At 46.1% G+C, this 25306-nt stretch overlaps 1 protein-coding gene across 1 annotated transcript; it reads right to left on the bottom strand.

The window, feature by feature from the left end:
- Positions 1 to 5200: 5200 nt before the first annotated feature.
- Positions 5201 to 24672, bottom strand: rab40c (RAB40c, member RAS oncogene family). The gene is made up of 7 exons (XM_038987237.1): positions 24240 to 24672; positions 22936 to 23635; positions 20066 to 20126; positions 13136 to 13196; positions 11021 to 11098; positions 7903 to 8125; positions 5201 to 5862 (listed from the first exon to the last, which is right to left on the bottom strand). The coding sequence occupies exons 2-7, from the start codon at positions 23075 to 23077 to the stop codon at positions 5588 to 5590; spliced, it is 840 nt and encodes a 279-aa protein (XP_038843165.1). The 5' UTR covers positions 23078 to 23635; positions 24240 to 24672; the 3' UTR covers positions 5201 to 5587.
- Between the last annotated feature and the right edge of the window lie 634 nt (positions 24673 to 25306).

Raw genomic sequence — 25306 nt, 5'->3', positions numbered from 1 at the left:
ATTTACAGCATATATAATCTGCACAATATGTTTAGGGCCTCTTTCCCGACGATTCCATATGAATCAGACAGAACGGGGCCGTGCAGCACGATTTGCCAGATATCTTTACCCTTGAATAAACTGCCTTATTATACCATATCCACCTAGTCCTATGTCTCAACTTGATCTCCTGTCTCCAGTAAATGTTTTATCAACAATGGCACATTAAAAAGAAGTTAATTTTTTACAGTTAAATTACGTGTCAATTTTTTTTTTTAAGGAATGTATAGTAAATGAGGGGCAGGGCCTCATACTGGCCTCTCCAAATCACTTAGCACCAGCGCTAGCCTGGGGACGAGGTTGGTGTGTATGTATTGGGGCCAGTAGATGGCATTGTTTCTTTAAGAAACTGATACTCATGTCTATGGCGCTAGGTTCTGCATGCACCTCCAGCCGATAAAAGGATAAACTAACTCCTGTAAACACACAATATTACCTCTGGTTAGTGGGTCAAGGTTTTGGACAGACTTTAAGACGACATATTGTTGGCAATGTCTAGTTTAACAAAAGTGTGGATTGCAGTCACTCCTCCTTGTCCACTGCTTTCAAGGTAAGGAAACAAACATCTAAACTATCTCTTTACAATAGAACATCAGAGCCTGGTTCAGGCTCCCGAGTGGTGCAGCGGTCTAAGGCACCTCATCTCAGTGCTAGAGGTGTCACTACAGACCCTGGTTCAGGCTCCCGAGTGGTGCAGCGGTCTAAGGCACCTCATCTCAGTGCTAGAGGTGTCAATACAGAGCCTGGTTCAGGCTCCCGAGTGGTGCAGCGGTCTAAGGCACCTCATCTCAGTGCTAGAGGTGTCACTACAGAGCCTGGTTCAGGCTCCCGAGTGGTGCAGCGGTCTAAGGCACCTCATCTCAGTGCTAGAGGAGTCACTACAGACCCTGGTTCAGGCTCCCGAGTGGTGCAGCGGTCTAAGGCACCTCATCTCAGTGCTAGAGGAGTCACTACAGAGCCTGGTTCAGGCTCCCGAGTGGTGCAGCGGTCTAAGGCACCTCATCTCAGTGCTAGAGGTGTCACTACAGACCCTGGTTCAGGCTCCCGAGTGGTGCAGCGGTCTAAGGCACCTCATCTCAGTGCTAGAGGTGTCAATACAGAGCCTGGTTCAGGCTCCCGAGTGGTGCAGCGGTCTAAGGCACCTCATCTCAGTGCTAGAGGAGTCACTACAGACCCTGGTTCAGGCTCCCGAGTGGTGCAGCGGTCTAAGGCACCTCATCTCAGTGCTAGAGGAGTCACTACAGAGCCTGGTTCAGGCTCCCGAGTGGTGCAGCGGTCTAAGGCACCGCATCTCAGTGCTAGAGGTGTCACTACAGAGCCTGGTTCAGGCTCCCGAGTGGTGCAGCGGTCTAAGGCACCTCATCTCAGTGCTAGAGGAGTCACTACAGAGCCTGGTTCAGGCTCCCGAGTGGTGCAGCGGTCTAAGGCACCTCATCTCAGTGCTAGAGGTGTCACTACAGAGCCTGGTTCAGGCTCCCGAGTGGTGCAGCGGGCTAAGGCACCTCATCTCAGTGCTAGAGGTGTCACTACAGAGCCTGGTTCAGGCTCCCGAGTGGTGCAGCGGGCTAAGGCACCTCATCTCAGTGCTAGAGGTGTCACTACAGAGCCTGGTTCAGGCTCCCGAGTGGTGCAGCGGGCTAAGGCACCTCATCTCAGTGCTAGAGGAGTCACTACAGAGCCTGGTTCAGGCTCCCGAGTGGTGCAGCGGGCTAAGGCACCTCATCTCAGTGCTAGAGGAGTCACTACAGAGCCTGGTTCAGGCTCCCGAATGGTGCAGCGGTCTAAGGCACCTCATCTCAGTGCTAGAGGTGTCACTACTACAGACCCTGGTTCGGGCTGTATCACACCCGGCCGTGATCGGGAGTCCATAGGGCGGCGCACAATTGACCCAGCGTCGTCCGGGTTTGGCCGTCATTGTAAATAAGAATTTGTTCTTAACTAACTTGCCAAGTTAAATAAAAGGTTACATCTTTTTTTTTTTTTTTTTTATATCACAGAAGACACCATACAACAACTTGATAATGTTAAGTTTTTATTGTGAAAAAAGTCTGCTTTTCATACCCTAGCCTAAAACTGTACAATCAATAATTTAAAAACATGTTTTTATTTTTAAGAACACACTCTTGCGCTCGCTCGATCACACACTCCTTGTTTAAATTACCCAGCAGCAGCTACAACCAAAGGAAAATAGTGTGCATCCCAAATCACATCCTATTCCCTATGTAGTGCACTACTTTTGACCAGGGCTCATTGGGATATGCACTACATAGGTAATAAAGTACTCTTTTGGGACACACCCATAGTGTTTATATTTTGTGTTCACCATCATTTCTCTTCCCTTAGTCCAAAATGGCCCCCTATTTCCTATCAAGTGCACTACTCTGTTCAAAAGCAGTGCTCTATATAAGGAATAGGGTGCCATTTGGGACGCACATAACAACCTCAACTCAGGCAACATCAGGGACACCCCCAAACGGGGCCCTTCTATTGACATGGTCACAAAACTCCATCTCCCATCATTCTTTGCAAACTTTTTTTTTTTTAAAACAGTCCATCATAATAATAACATTATTCTCATCTGGAGAAATTACTTGAGAAGGAAAAAAATATAATATCTCTGTTTCAAATTACACCCTATTCCCCCATATTAGGGCACTTATTTTAAAAAGTACTGCAGTATTTTGAAGAATAGGGTGTAATTTGAGGCCTTCCTAATGTCAGACTATTATAAGGTCAACATCAAAGGGTGGTGTCGTAATAAAACACATTACAATGTCAAAAAGTTTTAAAATGAAGGACGAAAAGGTTTTGTTGAAAGCTCGTCTTCACTACATGATGAAGGTAGTGGGTCCATATTATGATGTGCTGCACAAGAACCAAACACCTCTTCCCTCCTTTACAGTCTACAACTAACAGATCACTATTAGGCACTCTATTGGCACCCTATTCCCTAGATAGTGCACTACTTTTTGACCAGGGACCATAGTGACTAGGGTGCCATTTGAGATACATCCTATGCTTCTGTCCAGAGAACAGCATGACAACCTTTTGATATTACCAGACCTAGAGGTTTTCCCTGACCTCATGACCTGACCATGTGGCCTAACCAGGAGAACCTCACAGAGAGGGAGGCCTGGAAAAAGGCTGTGGGGAAGAAGCTTCTTTATAAAAAGCAGACAGAGTTAAAGTCCTATTTTCTTCATTCATACAATACTGGACTTTGAGGCATTGGATGCAATTGTTGCATACAAACTACATAAAACAAAGACCTTTTCTCAATACATTAACTCAACTCCTCCATCCTCTCTCGCCTCCTTTTGTAAAAGGTCATGGAGGAGAGGTGGCGAGAAGGGAACGTGGATGAAATTGCTACTTGTATAAAATTAAGACTCCTCTCCACTCACGCATTATCAGGCAAATGATGTCTACAGGGTGGAATCCCCAATAAATGTGTAACGTGATAATAAAAAATAAAACATTTCAAAAGTATTTCCGTGAAGGACTCAGGTAGGATTCACATAACTATCCTTGATGAAAGGTGGCTATCGAGGAGGGGAGGAGCCTGTTCCGTTCGTCTACTAACTAATTGGCACGACTCGACCACTTATCGGTTTCCGGATCAAGCAGAAGAGAAGACGGAGAGAGGACAGGCTTTTTCCCAAATGAGAAAAGGCCATTCATACATCCATACATACATAGAAGAGTCTGTCCTTCTAGCGGTTGATACTGCAGCCTCTCTCTCTCTGAGACCAGAGGGACACGTTAGTTCAGTAAAACACCGAACAATAAGGGAGAAAAATAGCTTTGAGGGCCAGGAGATTTCCCTGAATAGGAGAAACTCTGGGGCTCCATGCTCACGTCGCTGACGGTCTGTGTAGGAAAACAATATGGCCGCCCTGCAGTGAGAAGAGAACACCACTCAGCCTGACAACCAGGCTTCATTGGGTGAGTCTGGGACGGCGTCCTAAACGGCTCCCTATTCCCTACACAGTGCACTACTTTAGACCAGAGCCTGTGTCGGGAATAGGGTGACGTTCACTGGCTGCACTGGAAACTGGTGCAGAGAGGAGAGGAGGAGCAAGAGAAAGGAAGGAATGAGAGGAAAACTGGCAGGCAGACTGGATGACTCTGGGGAGAAGAGAAAAGGGAGAGAGAAGACAAAAGGATAAGAGAGGAGGGTAGGGAAGGGAGAAGGAGGGAGATAAAGAACAAGGAGGGAGGGAGATGGGAGGTAAAGAGGAAGGGAGTGCGAGAGAATGCAAAGTGAGGGAGATGAATAGATGTAAAGTGGAAGAGAGGGAGAAGGGAGGGAGAGAGATGTAGGGAGAGCAGGCAGAGTGAGGAGAGAAAGCAGGCAGAGGGATGTAAAAAGCGGCAGAGATCCATGAAGAGAACATCTATTATTTAACATATGAATCATGGGACAACAGGAGGCAACACTCTGATCAACAGAGAGAGAAAGGGAGGGAAGAAGGAGAGAGGAGGGGAAAACACTAGAACTCAGTAGGGTTGTGTGGAGGTATTCTGGATGTATTCCGGGTGTGGATGTATTCTGGATGTGGATGTATTCTGGATGTGGATGTATTCTGGGTGTATTCTGGGTGTGGAGGTATTCTGGATGTATTCTGGGTGTGGATGTATTCTGGATGTGGATGTATTCTGGGTGTGGAGGTATTCTGGATGTATTCCGGGTGTGGATGTATTCTGGATGTGGAGGTATTCTGGGTGTATTCTGGGTGTGGATGTATTCTGGGTGTGGGTGTATTCTGGGTGTATTCTGGATGTGGATGTATTCTGGGTGTGGATGTATTCTGGGTGTGGATGTATTCTGGGTGTATTCTGGGTGTGGATGTATTCTGGGTGTATTCTGGGTGTGGATGTATTCTGGGGGTGGATGTATTCTGGATGTATTCTGGGTGTGGATGTATTCTGGGTGTATTCTGGGTGTGGATGTATTCTGGGTGTATTCTGGGTGTGGATGTATTCTGGGGGTGGATGTATTCTGGATGTATTCTGGGTGTGGAGGTATTCTGGGTGTGGAGGTATTCTGGGTGTGGAGGTATTCTGGGTGTGGATGTATTCTGGGTGTGGAGGTATTCTGGGTGTGGATGTATTCTGGGTGTGGGTGTATTCTGGGTGTGGGTGTATTCTGGGGGTGGATGTATTCTGGGTGTGGGTGTATTCTGGGTGTGGATGTATTCTGGATGTGGATGTATTTTGGAAATATTCTGGGTGTATTACTACTCCAGCACAACCCCTCCTATGGACGAGGGTTGACCAGAAATGTCTGTTCGGGTCTCCTCAAGTCTGTGTACACACACCTCCCTCCTCCTCCAGTAGGTTTCACCACCCCCAGGGTGAGGGTATGGGGTAAGGGCTAGGTCTGTTTCAGAGTATCTCCTCCCTTCAGGGTGTAGGGTAGGTCTCAGACTTGGTTCTCTCCACACATCTTCTCCTCAGCTTGTCTGTCCCCTCAGTGGAAGGGAGGGGGTCTGTTTCAGTGTGTTTAGGGGGTCAGTCTCCCCCCTCCCCCAGACAGGGTCTATCACTAGGAGATTTTACAGTTGTTGCGTGTGCAGTTCTGTGGGGGGCTCTGGGGGGGTTTGATGGATTTAGAACGCTTCAGACTGTTCCCTTTAGACCCGCCCCCCGCGTTGGCCAGCGAATAGGACCGTCCGTGCATCATCACCGCGTTCATCCCATTGGCCATAGAGAAGGACTTGAGGTGGGACTTTATCGCCACGGGCAACGGCAGCTTGTCAATCAGGTGGACGGGCGTGCAGGAGACAATCGCTCTGCAGCACAGGTCCTGGAGAGTGAAGACTGGAGGGAGAGGGGAGGAGAGAGAGTTAGTTCATACACAAGAGATGCTAACCTTAAAACAACCTTGTTCTGTCCTGTTACAGCATGAGCTAGCTAGCAACCTGCTAACCACAGATCATTAGCTAGCTAGCTAGCTAGCAACCTGGTAACCACAGATCATTAGCTAGCTAGCAACCTGCTAACCACAGATCATTAGCTAGCTAGCTAGCTAGCAACCTGGTAACCACAGATCATTAGCTAGCTAGCAACCTGCTAACCACAGATCATTAGCTAGCTAGCAACCTGCTAACCACAGATCATTAGCTAGCTAGCAACCTGCTAACCACAGATCATTAGCTAGCTAGCAACCTGCTAACCACAGATCATTAGCTAGCTAGCAACCTGGTAACCACAGATCATTAGCTAGCTAGCAACCTGCTAACCACAGATCATTAGCTAGCTAGCAACCTGCTAACCACAGATCATTAGCTAGCTAGCAACCTGCTAACCACAGATCATTAGCTAGCTAGCAACCTGGTAACCACAGATCATTAGCTAGCTAGCAACCTGCTAACCACAGATCATTAGCTAGCTAGCAACCTACTAACCACAGATCATTAGCTAGCTAGCAACCTGGTAACCACAGATCATTAACTAGCTAGCAACCTACTAACCACAGATCATTAGCTAGCTAGCAACCTGGTAACCACAGATCATTAGCTAGCTAGCAACCTGGTAACCACAGATCATTAGCTAGCTAGCAAACTGCTAACCACAGATCATTAGCTAGCTAGCAACCTGGTAACCACAGATCATTAGCTAGCTAGCAACCTGCTAACCACAGATCATTAACTAGCTAGCAACCTGCTAACCACAGATCATTAGCTAGCTAGCAACCTGCTAACCACAGATGAAGGATATCGTGGTTCAGAAAGGAACAAGAGAGAACTTCTTTAGATGTGCTTCGAAAGTGGCCCTCCGTAGCTCGGTCGCTAGAGCGCGGCCCTCCGTAGCTCGGTCGCGGCCCTCCGTAGCTCGGTCGCGGCCCTCCGTAGCTCGGTCGCTAGGGCGCGGCCCTCCGTAGCTCGGTCGCTAGGGCGCGGCCCTCCGTAGCTCGGTCGCTAGGGCGCGGCCCTCCGTAGCTCGGTCGCTAGGGCGCGGCCCTCCGTAGCTCGGTCGCTAGGGCGCGGCCCTCCGTAGCTCGGTCGCTAGGGCGCGGCCCTCCGTAGCTCGGTCGCTAGAGCGAGGCCCTCCGTAGCTCGGTCGCTAGGGCGCGGCCCTCCGTAGCTCGGTCGCTAGGGCGCGGCCCTCCGTAGCTCGGTCGCTAGGGCGCGGCCCTCCGTAGCTCGGTCGCTAGGGCGCGGCCCTCCGTAGCTCGGTCGCTAGGGCGCGGCCCTCCGTAGCTCGGTCGCGGCCCTCCGTAGCTCGGTCGCTAGGGCGCGGCCCTCCGTAGCTCGGTCGCGGCCCTCCGTAGCTCGGTCGCTAGGGCGCGGCCCTCCGTAGCTCGGTCGCTAGGGCGCGGCCCTCCGTAGCTCGGTCGCGGCCCTCCGTAGCTCGGTCGCGGCCCTCCGTAGCTCGGTCGCGGCCCTCCGTAGCTCGGTCGCGGCCCTCCGTAGCTCGGTCGCGGCCCTCCGTAGCTCGGTCGCTAGGGCGCGGCCCTCCGTAGCTCGGTCTCTAGAGCGCGGCCCTCCGTAGCTCAGTCGCTAGAGCGCGGCATTTGCAACACCGGGATAGTGGGTTCAATTCTCGGGACCGTCCATACGCAAAATGTATGTACGCATGACTAAGTCACTGGATAAAAGCTTCTGCTAAATGGTATATATTATAATATTAAAAGTAGAACAGCTTTATGTAGGCTGCGTCTTATTATTTTCCTTCTGGTGCTCCTAAACCCTGGATTTTGTAATTACTGCCTATTTATATCATCAATACCTTGAATACTTTTTATTGTGCTCCTACATTTTTCTAATTAGGAGCACATGTACTAATTAGTACATTACCTAATTATTACCTAATTAGGGGGAACACAAAAAATGTCAGTGTCAAGCTCCTCCCTCCTACCTCTGTTGGGCTTCCAGAACTTCTCCATGCCGTGCCTCATCAGTACGATGCGAGACAGCTCTGTGAACGACTCGATGACGTTGAAGTTGCAGAGCGGGCTGACCTCGAAGAAGGTCATGCCATTCTTCTCAGCGTACGCCCGGGCCTGCTCCGTAGGAACCTGACGCTTGAACGCCAGGTGGAGCCGGTTACCGACCAGGATACGAGGTACACCCGGGGCATGCTGATGGGAGGTAGAGGGGGGCATTTAAGTGATTTACAGGAAGTAGAAAACAGTAGTAAGTCATAGAAACTGTTAGAATTGTCTCTTTCAGATAACAGAGAGATCAGGGACCAGTTTCCCAAAAGCATCTTAAGGACACGTTCATCGTGAGAAGCCTTCGTAGATCTCCCAGCTGTTTCCCAAAAGCATCATTACTAAAGTTGGTGTTGAAAAAGCTTCTTATTTAATGATTGCCTCAGACCACTCTTAGAGCAGCCAAGTACGTGGTTAGATGCGTTTTCTACCCTACAGCATCACTTCATACACAGAAGATCTCCGCTATACACAACATCAACATGTTTATCTGTCTTTCTGTGACAGAACCAACGTGACATTGACTGCAAATACAAAGCTGCCCATTTCTTTGCATAACAAGGGAAGGATAAAGAGGCCCCAGATGAAAACCCAGATGACTGTATTAAAAGATACATACAGTACACACTACCTATATATTGGAATGATAAATTCAATTGAGTTTTATTTAGCTATTTGTACACTACTGTCTAATACAATTTTTCCCTCAATATACACTGTGTACAAAACATTAAGAACACCTTCCTAATATTGAGTTGCATCCCCCCTTTACCCTCAAGGCTTAACCTGTCTCCTCCCCTTCATCTTTAGCCCGTCTCCTCCCCATCATCTTTAACCCGTCTCCTCCCCATCATCTTTAGCCCGTCTCCTCCCCTTCATCTTTAGCCCGTCTCCTCCCCTTCATCTTTAACCCGTCTCCTCCCCTTCATCTTTAACCCGTCTCCTCCCCTTCATCTTTAACCCGTCTCCTCCCCTTCATCTTTAACCCGTCTCCTCCCCTTCATCTTTAACCCGTCTCCTCCCCTTCATCTTTAACCCGTCTCCTCCCCTTCATCTTTAACCCGTCTCCTCCCCTTCATCTTTAACCCGTCTCCTCCCCTTCATCTTTAACCCGTCTCCTCCCCATCATCTTTAACCCGTCTCCTCCCCTTCATCTTTAACCCGTCTCCTCCCCATCATCTTTAACCCGTCTCCTCCCCTTCATCTTTAACCCGTCTCCTCCCCTTCATCTTTAACCCGTCTCCTCCCCTTCATCTTTAACCCGTCTCCTCCCCTTCATCTTTAACCTGTCTCCTCCCCTTCATCTTTAACCTGTCTCCTCCCCTTCATCTTTAACCTGTCTCCTCCCCTTCATCTTTAACCTGTCTCCTCCCCTTCATCTTTAACCTGTCTCCTCCCCTTCATCTTTAACCTGTCTCCTCCCCTTCATCTTTAACCTGTCTCCTCCCCTTCGTCTACACTGATTGAAGTGGATTTAACCAGTGACATCAATAAGGGATCATATCTTTCACCTGGATTCACCTGGACAGTGTCATGGGAAGAGCAGGTGTGTTTTGTCCACTCAGTGTATTTCACGTGTAACGTGCACTATGATGTGCCACATCTGACTGTAGTGGACTACATTAGGGGAAGCATTAGAATAAACCACCTCAATATACTTGTAGCCATAGTTGATAATATCTCTCTAGGAGCTGATCCGTCGTCAGTATTGTGGAATCATTCTAATGTTAAGGTACGATTGGAAAGGGAGAACACTGATCTGAGAACAGTGCTTTCTTTCAATCCTATCAGTATCCATCCTATCCTATCAGTATCCATCCTATCCTATCAGTATCCATCCTATCCTATCAGTATCCATCCTATCAGTATCCATCCTATCCTATCAGTATCCATCCTATCCTATCAGTATCCATCCTATCCTATCAGTATCCATCCTATCCTATCAGTATCCATCCTATCAGTATCCATCCTATCCTATCAGTATCCATCCTATCAGTATCCATCCTATCCTATCAGTATCCATCCTATCCTATCAGTATCCATCCTATCCTATCAGTATCCATCCTATCCTATCAGTATGGACACACGCTGCAACAACGCACTTAACGAACGTTCTCTCTGCATGGTGTTTTGGGAAACACATGTTACATCTTGGGCCGTTGTAGGAAAGATGGTTAAAACACTGGTAAGCCGAGTTCCATCGCTATGGGAAACGGGCCCTGGTCTTTCTAGCGGCTTCACCTCTCATTCTACCAATCAAATTATCTAGTCTATTTTCTCTCTCTCCTTCCCTCCCTCTTCTCTCTCCTTCCCTCCCTCTTCTCTCTCCTTCCCTCCCTCTTCTCTCTCCTTCCCTCCCTCTTCTCTCTCCTTCCCTCCCCTCTTCTCTCTCCTTCCCTCCCCTCTTCTCTCTCCTTCCCTCCCCTCTTCTCTCTCCTTCCCTCCCCTCTTCTCTCTCCTTCCCTCCCCTCTTCTCTCTCCTTCCCTCCCCTCTTCTCTCTCCTTCCCTCCCCTCTTCTCTCTCCTTCCCTCCCCTCTTCTCTCTCCTTCCCTCCCCTCTTCTCTCCTTCTCTCCTTCCCTGCCCCCTCTCTCCTTCCCTGCCCCCTCTCTCCTTCCCTGCCCCCTCTCTCTCCCCCCATCTGTCTTTCTCTCTCCCGCTCTCTGAATGACAGGAGTCCAGTTGCAGGGTACTGTAGACTAGAGGTGAACCAGGAAAGACATCTTCACCAAACACCACCCCCTGAGAGAAACACAGACACACACACCCAGGGAGAATGTCCTCTAGGCTTCTGCATCCCAGCCATCAGGAAGGACATGGTGTGTCTATTGCAGTACTCTGGGCCTATTCTGTTCACTGAGGTGTGTTGAGGACTATGGGACAGGGTCTCTCCTTTCCTTTCCTCTCCTCTCCCTCCCTCCCTTCCTTCCTATCCTCTACCCTCTCTTCCTCTTCTCTCATCTCCTCTACCCTCGCTCCCTCATCTCCCCTATTTCCCTATTTCATCTCCCCTTTTTCCCTTCCTCCTCTCCTCCCTCCATACCTCGTCAATCTCTCGTATCCAGCGGTCGATGCCTTCAAACGACCAGCGGTTTGCGATGTCATACACCAACAGGATCCCCTGGAGAACACACACACATCAGGCATTGTTCTTTATGTCCTGTTTATAGAAGTAGGAGGAGCAGACAGGGCCAGCCAAACACACTCAGTAGGGGACTTGTGTTAGTAGAATGTGTGTGTACTATGTCATTAGATTGTGTGTGTACTAGATTAGATGAGTTTATTAGTCATGTGCACAGAGTCTCAGATGTAATTGCAGGGTACAGGGTACAGCTCCAACAGTGCAGGTCAAAAAGAGAAGTACATGAAACAATAATACTAATAATATATACTATATACAGTTGAAGTCGGAAGTTTACATACACCTTAGCCAAATACATTTAAGCTCAGTTTTTCACAATTCCTGACATATAATCTTAGTAAAAATTATCTGCCTTAGGTCAGTTAGGATCACCACTTTATTTTAAGAATGTGAAATGTCAGAATAATAGTAGAGAGAATGATTTATTTCAGCTTTTATTTCTTTCATCACATTCCCAGTGGGTCAGAAGTTTACATACACTCAATTAGTATTTGGTAGCATTGCCTTTAAATTGTTTACCTTGGGTCAAACATTTCGGGTAGCCTTCCACAAGCTTCCCACAATAAGTTGGGTGAATTTTGGCCCATTCCTCCTGACATAGCTGGTGTAACTGAGTCAGGTTTGTAGGCCTCCTTGCTCGCACACGCTTTTTCAGTTCTGCCAACATATTTTCTATGGGATTGAGGTCAGGGCTTTGTGATGGCCACTCCAATACCTTGACTTTGTTGTCCTTAAGCCATTTTGCCACAACTTTGGAAGTATGGAAGACCCATTTGCGACCAAGCTTTAACTTCCTGACTGATGTCTTGAGATGTTGCTTCAATACATCCACATAATTTTCCTGCCTCATGATGCCATCTATTTTGTGAAGTGCACCAGTCCCTCCTGCAGCAAAGCACCCCCACAACATGATGCTGCCAACCCCGTGCTTCACGGTTGGGATGGTGTTCTTCGGCTTGCAAGCCTCCCCCTTTTTCCTCCAAGCATAACAATGGTCATTATGGCCAAACAGTTTTGTTTTTGTTTCATCAGACCAGAGGACATTTCTCCAAAAAGTACAATCTTTGTCCCCATGTGCAGTTGCAAACCATAGTCTGGCGTTTTTATCGCGGTTTTGGAGCAGTGGCTTCTTCCTTGCTGAGCGGCCTTTCAGGTTATGTCGATATAGGACTCGTTCTACTGTGGCCATAGATACTTTTGTACCTGTTTCCTCCAGCATCTTCACAAGGTCCTTTGCTGTTGTTCTGGGATTGATTTGCACGTTTCACACAAAAGTATGTTCATCTCTAGGAGACAGAATGCGTCTCCTTCCTGAGCGGTATGAAGGCTGCGTGGTCCCATGGTGTTTATACTTGCGTACTATTGTTTGTACAGATGAACGTGGTACCTTCAGGCGTTTGGAAATTGCTCCCAAGGATGAACCAGACTTGTGGAGGTCTACAAAAAACTTGTGGAGGTCTTGGCTTATTTCTTTTGATTTTCCCATGATGTCAAGCAAAGAGGCACTGAGTTTGAAGGTAGGCCTTGAAATACATCCACAGGTACACCTCCAATTGACTCAAATTATGTCAATTAGCCTATCAGAAGCTTCTAAAGCCATAACATAATTTTCTGGAATTTTCCAAGCTGTTTAAAGGCACAGTCAACTTAGTGTATGTAAACTTCTGACCCACTGGAATTGTGATACAGTGAATTATAAGTGAAATAATATGTCTGTAAACAATTGTTGGAAAACTTGTGTCATGCACAAAGTAGGCCTTGGTTGAAAACCAAGTTTTAATGACTCCAACCTAAGTGTATGTAAACTTCCGACTTCAACTGTATATATACACACACTATGTCAGCAGAATGTGTGTACTATGTCAGCAGAATGTGTGTACTATGTCAGCAGAATGTGTGTACTATGTCACCAGAATGTGTGTACTATGTCACCAGAATGTGTGTACTATGTCACCAGAATGTGTGTACTATGTCAGCAGAATGTGTGTACTATGTCAGCAAAATGTGTGTTCCTACCTGAGCCCCTCTGGAGTAGGACCTGAAGATGGTGCAGAACCTTCCCTGTCCTGACGTGTCCCTGAGAGAGAAAGAGAGAAAGAGAGAGAGAAAGAGAGAGAGAGAGAGAGAGATGAGTTAACCACAGTTAAAGGGCAATTCCGCCACTTTTCAACCTCATATTCATCATCTCCAGCACCGTACATATTGTCTACATGTGAAACGCTGTGTTTCTATGATCTGTGGTTAAAAAGAGAAGGTCCTAAACAAATGTTTTATCTGTGACATCACAGGATAGGATTCAAAGTAAGAAAAACAGTGATTTTCAAAACCGGCAAGGACTTTCTAGCCAGGAGGGTATTATCTTGCTCCCCACGTCACTACAAATCCCATAGTGGGAGTTTCTAGCCAGGAGGGTATTATCTTGCTCCCCACGTCACCACAAATCCCATAGTGGGAGTTTCTAGCCAGGAGGGTATTATCTTGCTCCCCACGTCACTACAAATCCCATAGTGGGAGTTTCTAGCCAGGAGGGTATTATCTTGCTCCCCACGTCACTACAAATCCCATAGTGGGAGTTTCTAGCCAGGAGGGTATTATCTTGCTCCCCACGTCACCACAAATCCCATAGTGGGAGTTTCTAGCCAGGAGGGTATTATCTTGCTCCCCACGTCACTACAAATCCCATAGTGGGAGTTTCTAGCCAGGAGGGTATTATCTTGCTCCCCACGTCACTACAAATCCCATAGTGGGAGTTTCTAGCCAGGAGGGTATTATCTTGCTCCCCACGTCACTACAAATCCCATAGTGGGAGTTTCTAGCCAGGAGGGTATTATCTTGCTCCCCACGTCACTACAAATCCCATAGTGGGAGTTTCTAGCCAGGAGGTTATTATCTTGCTCCCCACGTCACTACAAATCCCATAGTGGGAGTTTCTAGCCAGGAGGGTATTATCTTGCTCCCCACGTCACCACAAATTCCATAGTGGGAGTTTCTAGCCAGGAGGTTATTATCTTGCTCCCCACGTCACTACAAATCCCATAGTGGGAGTTTCTAGCCAGGAGGTTATTATCTTGCTCCCCACGTGACTACAAATCCCATAGTGGGAGTTTCTAGCCAGGAGGTTATTATCTTGCTCCCCACGTGACTACAAATCCCATAGTGGGAGTTTCTAGCCAGGAGGTTATTATCTTGCTCCCCACGTCACTACAAATCCCATAGTGGGAGTTTCTAGCCAGGAGGTTATTATCTTGCTCCCCACGTGACTACAAATCCCATAGTGGGAGTTTCTAGCCAGGAGGTTATTATCTTGCTCCCCACGTCACCACAAATCCCATAGTGGGAGTTTCTAGCCAGGAGGTTATCATCTTGCTCCCCACGTCACTACAAATCCCATAGTGTTTGAATATCACTGTTTTTAAAATGTTTTAACTTCTGATGATATCATCGGGTAAAACTTCAACATTATATTTGTTTCTACAAAATGTAGAAAATGTGCCGTTTTCACATAGTGTCAATCTGTGGTGTAGCAAATGATTATCCAAGAATAAACCCAGATAATGCACTTCAGAAAAAAGGGTAGAGTAAGAAGTATTCATGACTTCTCTTTCGGCCAACGCCCCTAAACTACACTACCTCATATAAATACCTTGGTTTCCTGTCTGAGGAAAGTATGACCTTTGAGGAGGGTATAAAGTCTTCATCAGATTGTGCAGGTAGAGCGTTGGTAGTAAACTGAACATCTGGAAAGACCTTAGCTGTGTTCGAATACCCATACTAACATACTGTATACTACATACTTAATGAGTACCCATACTAACATACTGTATACTACATACTTAATGAGTACCCATACTAACATACTGTATACTACATACTTAATGAGTACCCATACTAACATACTGTATACTACATACTTAATGAGTACCCATACTAACATACTGTATACTACATACTTAATGAATATATACTATTAGTTCATTCTAGTATACTGTAAACAAATGGTATTGTTTCAGTTGAGCGTACTAGCATTTCACCTGTCTACCGGAAGTTGATGCTGTTGCTATGCAACCTCTTGCTAGCTTGTTAGCATAACAAATAACTAGCTAGACATTTTACAACCTCGGGTGTGTTCGTAAATTCAATCTGGAGTACGTTCTGTTTCACACAACTCTACTGACTGACAATGTTCCACACAACTCTACTGACTGACTGCTTCACACAACTCTCCTGACTGACAGGTAGTGACGACCTGGGTGGCAGGTAGCCTCGCGGTTAGAGCGTTGGGCCAGTAACCGAAAGGTTTGAATACCCAAGCCGTCAAGGTGAAACACCTCTCGATGTGCCCTTGAGGAAGGATTTAACCCTAATCTACTCCAGGGGCACCGTACTATGGCTGACCATGTAAAACAACACATTTCACTGCACCTATCATGCTACTATGGCTGACGCTGTAAAACAACACATTTCACTGCACCGATCACACTACTATGACTGGCCCTGTAAAACAACACATTTCACTGCACCTATCATACTACTATGGCTAACCCTGTAAAACAACACATTTCCCTGCACCTATCATACTACTATGACTGGCCCTGTAAAACAACACATTTCACTGCACCTATCATACTACTATGGCCAACCCTGTAAAACAACACATTTCACGGCACCTATCATACTACTATGGCTGACCCTGTAAAACAACACCTATCATACTACTATGGCTGACCCTGTAAAACAACACATTTCACTGCACCTATCATACTACTATGGCCAACCCTGTAAAACAACACATTTCACTGCACCGATCACACTACTATGGCTGACCCTGTAAAACAACACATTTCACGGCACCTATCATACTACTATGGCTGACCCTGTAAAACAACACATTACACTGCACCTATCATACTACTATGGCTGACCCTGTAAAACAACACATTTCACTGCACCTATCACACTACTATGGCTGACCCTGTAAAACAACACATTTCACTGCACCTATCATGCTACTATGGCTGACCCTGTAAAACAACACATTTCACTGCACCTATCACACTACTATGGCTGACCCTGTAAAACAACACATTTCACTGCACCTATCATGCTACTATGGCTGACCCTGTAAAACAACACATTTCACTGCACCTATCATACTACTATGGCTGACCCTGTAAAACAACACATTACACTGCACCTATCATACTACTATGGCTGACCCTGTAAAACAACACATTTCACTGCACCTATCATGCTACTATGGCTGACCCTGTAAAACAACACATTTCACTGCACCTATCATGCTACTATGGCTGACCCTGTAAAACAACACATTACACTGCACCTATCATACTACTATGACTGACCCTGTAAAACAACAGGCCCTGTAAAACAACACATTTCACTGCACCTATCCGATGCATCATGAATTCATAATAAACTTTTATATGCCACCCACGGTTCAATCTTTCCAGAAAGAGAACATCTCACATCACTGTATCCTGTAGTCTGACTGGTGAGAGACAAAGCTGTATGTTGATTAGCTGAGGATAAGATGACAGGAGGATGAATCTGGAACATGATTAGCTCTGGTGAGACGAAAGGGAGATGTGTATCCGAGTGGTGATTGGGTAGTTAAGGACGTTAACAGACAGATGGTATCTGAGTGGTGATTGGGTAAAGTTAAGGAGTTAACAGACAGATGGTATCTGAGTGGTGATTGGGTAAAGTTAAGGACGTTAACAGAGAGATGGAATCTGAGTGGTGATTGGGTAAAGTTAAGGAGTTAACAGACAGATGGTATCTGAGTGGTGATTGGGTAAAGTTAAGGACGTTAACAGAGAGATGGAATCTGAGTGGTGATTGGGTAAAGTTAACATGGCTTATTTGCATAAAGGCCTACTGATGCTCTGATTGGCTATTGCGCACCGGTCTACTTAGACTCTGGTCCTGGATGTTTTTATTAGGTTTTATTTACTGCAGTGTCTAGTAATTGTCCAAACGCACGGCAGCTTTTCCACTCTATATTGATATAGCATTTTCACCAATGCCTTACTCTACGTCATTCCCAAACATTATAAGAATTTATGAAAACGTTAAAATGACCATATCTAAGTGCTCGCTTGTCAGCAGATGTAAAAACCTTCTTGTCATATTTTTCCTGGGGTGTATATGAACAGATTAAGATTCCCATGTTGCTAAAACGCTGTCCGTTCCACTTTAAGGGTGTTAAGAGAGATGATACCATGTATGAGGACTTATGTATTTTTAAATCAGTTAATTTACCTCCTCTGACTCTAACCTCTCTCTCTCACACACACACACACACACACACACACGTAATGATGACACCCGCTGGGTGCCGGCTAACAACATGTAGGATGTACTAACCACAGCGTGTTGATTCAACACGTACTAACCACCACGTGTTGATACAACATGTACTAACCACCACGTGTTGATTCAACACGTACTAACCACGGCGTGTTGATTCAACACGTACTAACCACGACGTGTTGATTCAACACGTACTAACCACGGCGTGTTGATTCAACACGTACTAACCACCACGTGTTGATTCAACATGTACTAACCACCACGTGTTGATACAACATGTACTAACCACCACGTGTTGATACAACATGTACTAACCACCACGTGTTGATTCAACACGTACTAACCACCACGTGTTGATTCAACACGTACTAACCACCACGTGTTGATTCAACACGTACTAACCACAGCGTGTTGATTCAACACGTACTAACCACGACGTGTTGATTCAACACGTACTAACCACCACGTGTTGATTCAACACGTACTAACCACGGCGTGTTGATTCAACACGTACTAACCACGACGTGTTGATTCAACACGTACTAACCACGGCGTGTTGATTCAACACGTACTAACCACGACGTGTTGATTCAACATGTACTAACCACGACGTGTTGATTCAACATGTACTAACCACCACGTGTTGATTCAACACGTACTAACCACCACGTGTTGATTCAACATGTACTAACCACGACGTGTTGATTCAACATGTACTAACCACCACGTGTTGATTCAACACGTACTAACCACAGCGTGTTGATTCAACACGTACTAACCACGACGTGTTGATTCAACACGTACTAACCACCACGTGTTGATTCAACACGTACTAACCACGGCGTGTTGATTCAACACGTACTAACCACGACGTGTTGATTCAACACGTACTAACCACGGCGTGTTGATTCAACACGTACTAACCACGACGTGTTGATTCAACATGTACTAACCACCACGTGTTGATTCAACACGTACTAACCACCACGTGTTGATTCAACATGTACTAACCACGACGTGTTGATTCAACATGTACTAACCACCACGTGTTGATTCAACACGTACTAACCACGACGTGTTGATTCAACACGTACTAACCACCACGTGTTGATTCAACACGTACTAACCACGGCGTGTTGATTCAACACGTACTAACCACGGCGTGTTGATTCAACACGTACTAACCACGACGTGTTGATTCAACACGTACTAACCACCACGTGTTGATTCAACACGTACTAACCACGACGTGTTGATTCAACATGTACTAACCACCACGTGTTGATTCAACACGTACTAACCACGACGTGTCGATTCAACACGTACTAACCACCACGTGTCGATTCAACACGTACTAACCACGACGTGTTGATTCAACACGTACTAACCACCACGTGTTGATTCAACACGTACTAACCACGACGTGTTGATTCAACACGTACTAACCACCACGTGTTGATTCAACACGTACTAACCACGACGTGTTGATTCAACACGTACTAACCACGGCGTGTTGATTCAACATGTACTAACCACCACGTGTTGATTCAACATGTACTAACCACCACGTGTTGATTCAACACGTACTAACCACCACGTGTTGATTCAACACGTACTAACCACCACGTGTTGATTCAACACGTACTAACCACCACGTGTTGATTCAACACGTACTAACCACCACGTGTTGATTCAACACGTACTAACCACCACGTGTTGATTCAACACGTACTAACCACCACGTGTTGATTCAACACGTACTAACCACCACGTGTTGATTCAACACGTACTAACCACCACGTGTTGATTCAACACGTACTAACCACCACGTGTTGATTCAACACGTACTAACCACGACGTGTTGATACAACACGTACTAACCACGACGTGTTGATTCAACACGTACTAACCACCGCGTGTTGATTCAACACGTACTAACCACCGCGTGTTGATTCAACACGTACTAACCACCGCGTGTTGATTCAACACGTACTAACCACGACGTGTTGATTCAACACGTACTAACCACGACGTGTTGATTCAACATGTACTAACCACGACGTGTTGATTCAACACGTACTAACCACGACGTGTTGATTCAACATGTACTAACCACGACGTGTTGATTCAACATGTACTAACCACGACGTGTTGATTCAACACGTACTAACCACGACGTGTTGATTCAACACGTACTAACCACGACGTGTTGATTCAACACGTACTAACCACCACGTGTTGATTCAACACGTACTAACCACCACGTGTTGATTCAACACGTACTAACCACCACGTGTTGATTCAACATGTACTAACCACGACGCGTCGATTCAACACGTACTAACCACGACGCGTCGATTCAACACGTACTAACCACGACGCGTCGATTCAACACGTACTAACCACGACGCGTCGATTCAACACGTACTAACCACCACGTGTTGATTCAACACGTACTAACCACGACGCGTCGATTCAACACGTACTAACCACGACGTGTCGATTCAACATGTACTAACCACGACGTGTTGATTCAACATGTACTAACCACGACGTGTTGATTCAACATGTACTAACCACCACGTGTTGATTCAACATGTAGGATGTACTAACCACAGCTCCAGTTTCACTCTCCTCCCATCCAGCAGAATAGTGGTGGTCTTGTAGTCGATGCCTGGATGGAGGAGAGGGGGAGGAGGGAGAGAGAGAGGGAAGGAGGGAGAGAGAGAGAGGGAAGGAGGGAGGGAGAGAGAGAGAGGGGGAGGTTGAAATACAGAAGAGAAAGTGGTAGGGAGGAGGGTGAGAGAAAGAAGGGAGAGGTATTAGACATTAAAAAGCATTATCAGTTCACCTGTCCTTATAGCAGTGTGTGTGTGTGTGTGTGTGTGTGTGTGTGTGTGTGTGTGTGTGTGTGTGTGTGTGTGTGTGTGTGTGTGTGTGTGTGTGTGTGTGTGTGTGTGTGTGTGTGTGTGTGTGTTCGGCTTCAGAATGTAAATGGACACGTTGTGCTTCAGTTGCAGTTCTCCACTTGGGTGAGAAATCTTTGCTCTCGTCTTGACCAATCAAATTACTGCTTTCACGGCGTTCTAAGGCACTGCATCTCAGTGCTAGAGGCGTCACTACAGACCCTGGTTCGATTCCAGGCTCATTCACAATTGGCCCAGCGTCGTCTGCGTTAGAGTTTGGCCGGGGTAGGCCGTCATTGTAAATAAGAATTTGTTCTTGGCTGACATTCCAAGTTTAATTTTTTTTTTTATAAAATTGAAAAATTCACGACTGGCATTCTTTTGTTTTAAAGGAACTCAGTCCAGCTTTAAACTTACTCTTGAAAGGTATAATAGTAGATGGGTATTACATCAGTTCCTCTTGTCATGTCAGTCATTACATACCTTAGAGAGATATTTATAACCTGTCAGAAATGTCCAGATCAACTAGCCCACGTCAGCTAACGATTTTAAATTGAGTTTTTTTTAGCCCATAGATACTGTTGTCATTTTTTTTGTCACTCAAATATCACATTATTACACACATACACACATTAGACATGGCAAAATGTATAGAATTGCAAGGAAATCACCTTTAAAACTGTTACATTTTCTCCACCAACAAGAGGGGTGTGCACAGTCTATCATGAATAGTGCTTGTCCCCATAGAGGTGTGCACAGTCTATCATGAATAGTGCTTGTCCCCATAGAGGTGTGCACAGTCTGTATCATGAATAGTGCTTGTCCCCATAGAGGTGTGAACAGTCTGTATCATGAATAGTGCTTGTCCCCATAGAGGTGTGCACAGTCTGTATCATGAATAGTGCTTGTCCCCATAGAGGTGTGAACAGTCTGTATCATGAGTAGTGCTTGTCCCCATAGAGGTGTGAACATTAGATAGTTCATGTAGACAGAGTATCTCCCCCTTCTCTTCGCATATACATTAGTTATTCTCTCTATCTTCTCCCCATCTCCCTCCATATCTCTGGGGGATTTCTCTGATGGAGCTGGGAGTGTGTGAAGCAGCTCTTTTGAAGCCACAGACCAGCAGCCCTGCTCCCCCCCTTCCTCCATCCCTCCCCTCTCTCTCCCTCCATCGCCCCCAACTATCAGCAGCACCATAACACCCAGACAGGCAGCCGTCCCCTCTCCTCATGCCCAAGGAGAGCTCACCCCATCGGGTACGAATCTGTCACAACCTCCCCTCTCCACTGAGAACCTCCAGGACTCCGACAGAGTCACACGACAGCTAGCCTGTAGACACCTCTAGCGCTGAACGATAATGACTGGGGATTCCCGGCCACAATGTTATTGTATTGAATTGAAGAAAAAGAAACAAAGAAACCACACAGCCTTTCAAATGACTTAACAAGGACAAGGTACGCAGTTCAAAAAACACCCTGATGAACTGGTGTGGAAGCTATGATTCCAAGCGTGATGGCAGCTAATGGGCGTCTCCGACTCAACACACACCCTGAGGGTGTCTCCGACCCAACACACCCTGACAAACCAGAATAGAAGGCATCTGGTGTTCCTTGGGCTAAAGTCATGGTGACTGTGTAGCTACACTCTCAGGGGACCTGCTGGGTGTGTGTGGAGTGTGTTTGTGGAGTGTGTGTACTCTATAATACAGGGCTTGTTGTAGGACTGTGAAGTCATTCAAACCAGGGGTGGGAGTAAAGGTCTGGTTTGAAAAGCTTCTCTTATGTTAAAACTTTATTATAAAAAAAAAATAAAAAAAATACACCGAATAGGTGCAGTGAAATGTGTTGTTGTACAGACATAGTAGTACGGCGCTCCTGGAGGAAATTAAGGTTAAGTGCCTTCCTTAAGGCACTTATTTTCACCTTGTCGGCTCGGGTATTGGTACCAGCGACCTTTCAGTTACTGACCCTTCTGCTGTAGCTCGTGCATTATTAGTTAGTGAGACAGTGACTGGACCTTTGTTTGGGAAAAGTCTAGCTAGATTATAAAAACAGGAGTGAGCGGAGTATGAGTGAGACAATATGAATGTGTCTGCATTGTTCAGATGTTTTTACAGGAACGTAAAAGATTATTCACTTACCACACACAGCGGACTTGTACGCGTGTCTGTTTTTAGGTGGTGTGTGTGTAGATGGTGTGTGTGTGTGTGTAGATGGTGTGTGTGTGTGTCTGTGTGTGTGTAGTATGTGTATACTTGTGTTATGTGTCCGTGCGTCTGTGTGTGTCAGTGTCTATACGTGTTCGTGCTGTGTATTTGTATTTATTAGGGATCCCCCTTAGCTGCTGCCAAGAGTTAGTGTGTGTGTGTATATATGTATCTGTGTGTGTGTGTGTGTGTGTGTTTTGTGTGTGCAGTACATTTTCAAGTTAGTCATTTAGCAGATGCTCTTATCCAGAGCGACTTCCAGTTAGTGCCCTCATCTTAAGATAGCTAGGTTGGACAACCACACATCACAATAAGTACATTTTCCCTCAATAAAGTAGCTATCAGAAAAGTCAGAGCTAGTGACTCACCGCTGCTGTAAGCGTATGGGGACTCTGCAGATCCATCCTGTAGGCTGTCTAGTATCTCCCCTTTCCCCACATCACTGTCCCCGACCAGGAGAAACTTCAACAGGTAGTCATAACTCTTCACCGGGCTGCCCTGGGTACCCATCCTGCCTTCCTCACATCTGTACCCTCACACACTGGGGGAGGAGGGGGAGAGGATGGAGGCAGAGGGGGACTAAGGGGGAGGCAGGTAAGGGGGGGGGGGGGGGGGGGGGCTGAGAGAGGGGGAAACAGGTATAGTCTATTCCAGCAGAGAAGTTAGAGGAGTCAAGAGTCTGTGTGGTCCTCCAGTTCAGAATCCTTGATTAGCCCTAAGGCCAGCCCACTGTTGTGTGTCTAGGTGGGGTTGAGGCGCTGCTACTGGTTAAAACACATGACCACCATTGTAGCTTGGCAAGTCTGAATGATGTAGCAATAGTGGACACAATGAATAAAAAAAAGTCCCTCCAGGTTAAACAGCTTGCAGGAGTTGGAAGTACAATGTGCTGCTCAAAACCAAAACATCCCTTGGACAGGAATTAGGCAGGGTACCAGTGGTGGTCCAAATAACGTCACTGCTGAAAGCAAGCTGCGAGCAGAAATCCTGATCTTCCAACCTCAACACCGTTTAGAATTGGTATTTAACCACCGACTTCTCTGGCTGCTAGCGCTTCAATCAGAACACCTGTCACAGTTTAAAACATCAGTTACATTTAAATTACAACGCTGTTGCTTCATCAACAGACGGTTAGTAAACGAACCTTGTGAGCTATCTGGCAATAACCTCTCTTTAGATGAAAACAACATATTTGTTTTGTGGACGTAACGTTAGCTAAACTGTATATTTTAAGGATGTAGCTAGTTTCCTAGCTAGTTAACAGGCTATCTGTGCCCGGGTCCTTATTGTTAGCATAACGCTAGCTAGCTAGCTAGCGACTAATGCCATTAGGGGCTAGCTATCGCAACAAAGAAAGTGAGTGTTATCAAGAACATCTAACGTTATAACGTTACAGCCTATATTGAGCCCACAAAACAAAAAAAAATTATAACCTGATTTTTTAAAACTAGATCGTTAGCAACCCTGTTATAGTAATTAAAGGGTAAATAGGCAGCTAGCCAGAATGGTAGCTAGCAAGCTAACTACTGCTAGCTCGTGAACAACAGCTTTGCGTGGCTGGCAAGACAGGAGTACCTAGCTGGTAATGCTAGTTAGCTAGATATTCGTGGTTAGTTGACAAGTGTCAAGTCAAATCAACGACAGAGGTCAACATACGAATTAAATAACATACCCTATATGTATCAGTTTCCCAGAGCTCTCATTCATAAAGGTAATAATTGTACGAGTAATCTCGTAACCTGTAGAGAACTGGACTATCCTCTTCCTAACTGGTTTACGATGCTGGCTTCCTTGGTAGCGATTGCTAGCTAACTTCACCCGAGACTGGCTGCTCTGAAATCGGGCCCCTCTCTCTTGTCCGGACAACAAAGATCCGTAACTTCCCGACCTTTTCCTTTCCTTGGTTCTATCCAGAACTTGCCGTATTCTCTCGTGGGTCCAAAGCACAATTTGAGATGTAAGGTTTTAGTCCAAGTCCGCGGTAAATCATTTGAAAATCTCAGTTTGTAAAATCATACATTTTTTCCTCCACGCTCAATCATATTCGCGATAACACACTGTAGCTGACAGATAGGCACTGCACAGTCTGGCGCTCGAGGTTCCCGCTCCGCCCTTGCCAGCCTCTGATTGGATACACATACGTACAGAATGATACGATTGGCTATCAGAAAAATCAATCATAAAATCTGTCAACAACACATCCAGAGAGTGTGGAAGTGACTGAGATAAGGGACAGATTCGACTATGCTGATCGTACTGGTCTACTGGGCACTGGTCTATGACCGGTGACGTAAACGGGCAAAAGCGGTGAAGGAGGAGCGTCGTTCTCAAATGGAACGGTAATCTGCGCTGCTCGGTCGTGTTGTCAACAAGGCAGCATGGTGCATCGTCCAGAAACATACATCTCTTTCCAATAAAAATATGTTTGAATTTTTCAAATTAGTTTATTGGGAAGGCAGATACAGCGTTTATATCAAAAGCAATCACTCTTTTCATGTCATAACATAGAATCCTACACATTACTCCACGAGTTTAATTATGTCACTTTTGTTTTGAACCAATTTCGCCATGGGCTCTGAATGGGGGTCCTGGGTCACGCCTGGGAGGCAGCCCGGTTCTAAAACGAATGCAATCAACATTCACCCGGTGCAAAACACGCCTTATCGGGCGCCACAGCCAGATTAATCGAATGCCTTCAATGATAATCAGATAATAGAATGGATTAAAGCACTGGCTCAA

The sequence above is a fragment of the Salvelinus namaycush genome, chromosome 3 (assembly GCF_016432855.1).
Source record: "Salvelinus namaycush isolate Seneca chromosome 3, SaNama_1.0, whole genome shotgun sequence".
Lineage (NCBI taxonomy): Eukaryota > Metazoa > Chordata > Actinopteri > Salmoniformes > Salmonidae > Salvelinus > Salvelinus namaycush.
Note: the sequence above shows the minus strand (reverse complement) of the source record. Positions and strands in the feature narration are given on the sequence as shown.

What these genes read in the sequence shown, in the direction of transcription:
- rab40c (XM_038987237.1), bottom strand. Translation starts at nt 23,077, where the DNA reads ATGGGTACCCAGGGCAGCCCGGTGAAGAGTTATGACTACCTGTTGAAG. An exon ending in AGAGTGAAACTGGAGCTGTG is followed by an intron (nt 13,197 to 20,065) that starts GTTAGTACATCC and finishes TTTCTCTCTCAG; the next exon opens with GGACACGTCAGGACAGGGAA. An exon ending in GGATACGAGAGATTGACGAG is followed by an intron (nt 8,126 to 11,020) that starts GTATGGAGGGAG and finishes ACCTCCCATCAG; the next exon opens with CATGCCCCGGGTGTACCTCG.